Source organism: Emys orbicularis, chromosome 17 (genome assembly GCF_028017835.1).
Source record: "Emys orbicularis isolate rEmyOrb1 chromosome 17, rEmyOrb1.hap1, whole genome shotgun sequence".
Classification (NCBI taxonomy): Eukaryota; Metazoa; Chordata; order Testudines; family Emydidae; genus Emys; species Emys orbicularis.
In genome coordinates this window covers 1,225,687-1,231,362 of record NC_088699.1, presented here as the reverse complement: position 1 = coordinate 1,231,362, position 5,676 = coordinate 1,225,687, and the positions used below count along the sequence as shown (strand labels likewise).

The 5,676-nt window shown below is 58.0% G+C and overlaps 1 protein-coding gene across 1 annotated transcript; it reads left to right on the top strand.

Annotated features, from left to right (window-relative positions):
• The first annotated feature begins 673 nt into the window (after nucleotides 1-673).
• Nucleotides 674-4,682, top strand: LOC135891071 (protein ABHD15-like). The gene is made up of 3 exons (XM_065418558.1): nucleotides 674-1,093; nucleotides 3,344-3,696; nucleotides 4,163-4,682. The coding sequence occupies exons 1-3, from the start codon at nucleotides 674-676 to the stop codon at nucleotides 4,680-4,682; spliced, it is 1,293 nt and encodes a 430-aa protein (XP_065274630.1).
• The last annotated feature ends 994 nt before the right edge of the window (nucleotides 4,683-5,676 follow it).

The window sequence follows — 5,676 nt, the reverse complement described above, 5'->3', positions numbered from 1 at the left end:
CTTGAGCAGCATCATTCTCTGCCCCTCCCCAGGGCTGCCACTGCCAGACCCTGCCCACTGTGATGTCTCTTTCCCTCCCTGTGCCCAGGGCTGTCCTGCTGCAAGCTGCTGAACCTGCTGCAGAGAGTAGCCATTGTCCTTTGCTTTGGGTGTCCTGGGCTCTGTCTTCCCCAGGTTTCCCTTTTGCTTTGCCCGCTCTCCTAGGACTGGGGTTGTTCTCACTCCTGTGCCCGGAGGGGTACGTGCAGAGCAGTGAGGTGTCGCCTGCCCCAGCAGCCAAGTGAAGCCTTTCTCCCCACAGCATCCCTCACACACACCCCATCTCCAAGTCCTCCCTCCCCTCACCCAAAGGGGTAGTCTTTAATGCACAATCTTTAGTCTCTGTGGTTCTCTCTCTCTGCTTCTGGGACTGACACGGAAACCGCCGCAGCTCCTCCTCCAGGCTGCTGCTTCACACGCCCTAGCCAGCCCCGCCCTCTCTTGCTACCAAAGCAGAAGGTTGAAGCTTGCCATGCTAGAAACCTGTCCTCTCTGGAGGGAAGTCTGCTGAGGAAGTCTGGACAGCGCGGCCCCCTGCTCAGCTCCTTCCTCTCCTTACGGCTGTGTGTGATTCAGCCCCCCACAGCCTGTAGAGGAGCAGGGACCTGTGATCCAAGAAGGGGCTGTCCCGGCCATGCTGCCATGGGCAGGGGTGCTGGGCTTCCTCCTGCTGCTCATCCTCCTGCGTGTCCGGGTTTGGGTTCAGAAAGCAAAAGTTCCCAGCAGCTCTGGGGCCCAGCTGGTCTGCAAGCCCTCTGCGCTGGCTGCCTACCTGGAGAGCCAGTGCCAGGCCTTGAAAGGCCAATGCGAAGTCAGCTGGCCATGGAGGGCTCTCCCCTCCCTGCAGACACTAGCCAGCCTGATGGGGCCCCTGGACAGCAGGGTGCATTTTGTAAGGACCTATCTGCAGCTGAGTGATGAGGGGCTGGTGGCTCTGGACTGGGCAGTGGGGCCAGCACAGCAGGAGAGGAGGCAGACATCCAGCCCCTGCAGCGCACCTGTCCTGCTGCTTGTCCCCAACTCCTTCGGGAAGGTGACCCGCAACATCAGCAAGGTAACGAGGGGGAGGGACTGGCAGTGACAGGCAACAGGGCTGGGCACTAGGAACTGCCCCCGAGCTCCAATCCCGGTTCTGCCACTGACTTGCTGGGTAACCTTGGGCCAGTCACTTCCCCTCCTTGCACCTCCGTTTTCCCCTTTGTAGAAACAGGGACCATGACCCCGACCCCTTCAGCTACAGCTCAGAGAATTTCCTTAGACAGACAGCGACAGGACGCAGAGATGGAGCCAGTCCCTGCCCCCGAGGGGCAGAGCAATGTGGGGGGGATTACTCAGGGCAGAAGTGGGCTGTTTGGAGGGTTTGGAAACATTGTGGCCTGTTTGGGGTGGGGCTGCATGGGGGTGAGTGCTGTGCCTGGCTGGAGAACATGGGGGTCACACAGGATTTGGAAGGGTGTACGGTATCTAGGGAATTGCTGCACAACCACCCCCCCACACACACACACACACACACACCAGGGAGGACAGGCTGTTCCCATCAGGCAGCTGCATGGAGCTCCAGTCTGTCTCCCAGCTGCCCGATGCCTGGGGCAGAGGCTCTAACAGAGGCTGTGTATAAACCCCAGTAGTGTGTTCCTTGCCCAGTACCGAAGGGGTCCCCTAGCGATCGCTATTAACAGCTGATTTAGTGCCGAGATTTATCCCCCACCCTCCCACAAGCCCACTGACCCCATTTGCCCTTTGGCTTTGCTGCTGCAGCTGACAAGCTGAATCTACAGAGAAGACAGTGGATTCTCTTGGGCTCTGGGCTGGGAGACATGGGTCTTTCTGGGCTTCCTTAAACCTCTCTTCACCTTACCAGAAATGAGCCTTAGCGCCACCTCGCTAGGGCCAGCAACAGCCTGTGAGTGCAGTTAGAACAACACAGTCAGTACCAGCCAGAGAGCTCCCCAGCTAACTCCAGTCTCGGGGTCAGACAATGGGGAGCCTTGTACTCCCTTTGCTGTTCGATGCAACTGAGTCCAGGTTGCCCCCGTCAGTGGCATCCCCGCCTAGTGCCGCACGGCCCGACTGCAGCACGGGACATGTGCTGGGTCCATATGCCACTTCTGGATGCCCTTGCCCACTCCACACCACCTAGTGCTGATATTCTTTAACCGCTTCATTCATGATTCCTGTCCTCTGAACCCTGCCCCTGGGCGGTGCCCATCTGAAAAGGGGTAAAGAAGATGCCAGTGAAATTTTCCAATGATGCTGAATTGGGAGGAGTTGCAAACAAAGGGAGCTAGGGAGATGGGAAGCATGGGCAGAAAATAACAACATGCCATTGCGCGTGGGAAATGCAGCCAACCCACCTGACCATCTGGGGCAGAAACCTCCCTCTTGCAGGGAGGGGCAGGGCTCATGGACTTGGAGGTGAGAGGACAGTGTGATTGAAAGCTGAATGGTCAGTGCTGTTTGGGGCTGTGCTGCAGCAGGGAGGGGGCTGTGGACGACTCCCCCGGGACTGTTAAATCCATCGGTTAATGGGGTGAAGCTATCCCAGTGGGAGGGGGCCAGAGATGGGTGAGTTGGGGATGGAGGGGCTGACGCAGAGATGAAAGGCACTAACTGCTCAACGTGCTCCCTCATTTGGGTGCCTCAGCTTCTGACCAGCCCCCACGAGAGCCTGTGGCTCCCACTGACTTCAGCGGGTCCTCAGCACACTGGGAATCAGCCCAGGGGTCTTTGGTTGGGTGCCCACATTAGTGAGCACATCTGCAAACCTCGGCCTGAATGTGGCGCCCGAGGCGGTGACGGGGACCAAGGCAGCTTGGCCAGGGATCAGGACACTGAGGAAAGGAAGAATGAGTCAAACGTTCCAGGCAGTGATACCACGGCACTGAGCAGAGGAACAGGCTTCTAAGACCCATTGCCTGGATCCTTTCAAAGGACCATTTATAAAGCCATAGGTACTGGCCACAGGGCAGAAGAATCCTGACCTGGATTCCAGGTGTGATCGCAGGTTTCTCCTGTGTCTGAGTCCCTAACCCAGGGCTGTCCCGAGGGGGGTGTGGGGTCTGGGACGGAAATGACGGATTCGTCTCTTCCGGGACTGACCACACCAGCCAATCGCACTGGCCCATGGGGCCCCCCAAAGCATGGGGCCTGGAGTGGTCACCCCAATTTGCACTACCCAAGGGACGGCTCTGCCCTAACCCACCAGCTGGTAGAGCAGCCTGGGGGTGGGGCCCTCGAGGCAGATAGGCTGCCCTTCCCTGTTGTTCCCAGGGTGCTCACAGTGACTCCTGTTGTCTGGTTCTAGCTATGTCACGTGGCACTCCTTCATGGCTACCATCCTGTTGTCTTTAACCGCCGTGGTCAGAATGGCTGCCCCCTAAGCACCACCACACTGCAGCCATATGGGGATCCTGCTGACCTGCGAGAAGCCATCCAGTACATCCGCTCCCGGTGCCCAGGGGCCCTGCTCTTTGCAGTGGGGGAGAGCACTGGGGCAGGGCTCCTGTTCTCCTACCTGGGAGAATGTGGTTCCTCTAGCCTCCTGACAGCTGCTGGCTGCATCTCCCCCATCTTTGACCCTCGGGGATGGTTTGAAGCTGGGTGCCCCTGGCTATGGCAGCAACTCTTGCTCATGTCCCAGAAGGTGTGGCTCAGCCGGTGAGTGACTCGTCTGTGGGTCTGTCTGGGGCGGAGATGGACAGCGTGTAGTGATGGCCTGGCCCTGCAGTGTCTGAAGCAATGAGCCACAGCCTCCCAGCTCCACCATGCCTTGAGTGCAGCTTGGCAGTGCACTGAGGGATCCCCGTGGCTTTGCCCATGTCTCCTGGACCCACGTGAGATCCTGTGGGATCAGCAGGTAGGGGACAGAGCTGGGGACCCTAGGCTGTAGCTGGAGCAGTCCTGGTTAGTGAGAGTGCTGCTCAGCACAACGTGGGGAGCTGCAGAGCCCTGGGGGAGGTGGATGAAGGGAGACTGCCTTTTCTGTCCCAGATAGAGCCATGGTGAGATGGTCCATTCAGCCCTGAGCTGCCCCGTGCTCCATCAATGAACCTCCCCAGCACAGGGAGCTGTCCCCCCTCCTCGTTCTCCTGCTTGGGCTCTTACCAGTGTCTGTCTCCCCCAGGTTTGCCACGGTGCTAGGGGAGGCTTTGCCCCTGGATCGTTTCTTTGGGGGCCAGTCACTGAGGGAGCTGGAGGAGGTTTTGTTCTGCCAGGCCCAGACCTGGGACTTGTACTGGGAGAGGAACGACCCCCTACGGGATGTGGACGAGGTGGCAGTACCAGTGCTGTGCATCTGCAGCCAGGACGACCCCGTGTGTGGGGCCCCCAGGGACACTCTGCCCTTCGAGCTGTTTGAGACAAACCCCTACTTCTTCCTAGTGCTCACCCAGGGAGGTGGACACTGTGGCTTCTTCAAGGATAGCCTGTGTGGTGCCTTCTGGAGCCATGAGGTGCTGCTGGAATTCTTCCACACCACTGTGGATTTCCTCCTCACAGAGGACAAACTGAAGGGCCAGGCCAAGAAGAGAGGGGCCAGGCCGGTGCCGAAGGTCACCCAGAGCAGAAGTGGCTGCAGGCAGGAGTCCTGCTGCCCCCACAATAGCCCTGACATTTACCGCTGGCAGCGCTCCTACACCCGCTGACAGCTGGTCTTCACTCAGCATCTGGAGGATGATCTGCTGACCTTTCCCGAGAGCCCCCGTGCATGCTTGGGACTGTGACTCTTTGTAACAAGAACGGGGCTGTACCTAGGGTGGTGCAGGACCCGGGCTGGAAGTGACAGGGTTCGTCTCTTCCAGGACCAACCACGCCGGCCAATCGCACTGGCCTGCGGGGCCTCCCCAAGCACAGGACCCGGAGCGGTCACCCCAATTCGCCCTACCCAAGGGACGGTTCAGAACAAGAACATAGTATTTCCGTGAACGAACGGATCGTGTTAGATGATAACTGCAGCGTGACAGAGATGCTGCATCCTGGCTGGGTGTCGGCATCTCAGGTGCTGCCCAGTCAGAAGTGGTGTTTGTGTCCCAGTGCCACTGGCTCCTGGTTGTGGTAATGTGATGTGGTTTTGTGCCTTTGCTGACGGTTGCCAGATACTGTGATGTCCCAGTGCTAGAAGATTGGGGCCCAGCCAGGTGCTGTGCTGCAATGGAGCAGAAGGGGATGAATGATTCTTATTTATTTTGTAGCACCCAAATTTGTGCTGGGTGCTTCATGGAAGACGTACAGACACAGGCCCTGCTGCAGTGAGCTTATCTCTAGGTTTTACGTGTGTCCAAGCAAATGGGGGTAGCTGCGAGTCGGGAGGGAGGCCAGGGGCTGCAGCAGAATGATCAGGGGTGACTCAGGGTCACTGCCTGGGCAGCATTTTGGGCCTGTTACTTTTCTCCATATAGCTATAAAAATAAGGACGATAAAGCTCTAAAACAGTAACTGGAGTCGATTCCCTTCCTGAGGCTGGGCCTGCTGTACGTAGCTTGGTGATGCAGTGCTAGATACTCCTGGGTCCTCATCTGTAATGCACCCCTGGGGTGTAGTTGTGCCTCCTTGCCCGTGTGTGCAGGCTAACTGGCATTCTTCATTAATGTTACATGACAAGACTAAAGGATGCTTGAAATGTTATTTTAAGCTCAAAGA

Bases quoted from the DNA above. Each gene is read 5' to 3' on its own strand.
- LOC135891071 (XM_065418558.1), top strand. From the start codon at position 674: ATGCTGCCATGGGCAGGGGTGCTGGGCTTCCTCCTGCTGCTCATCCTC. The intron at 1,094-3,343 runs GTAACGAGGGGG...GTCTGGTTCTAG, and splicing joins TGACCCGCAACATCAGCAAG to CTATGTCACGTGGCACTCCT. The intron at 3,697-4,162 runs GTGAGTGACTCG...TGTCTCCCCCAG, and splicing joins CAGAAGGTGTGGCTCAGCCG to GTTTGCCACGGTGCTAGGGG.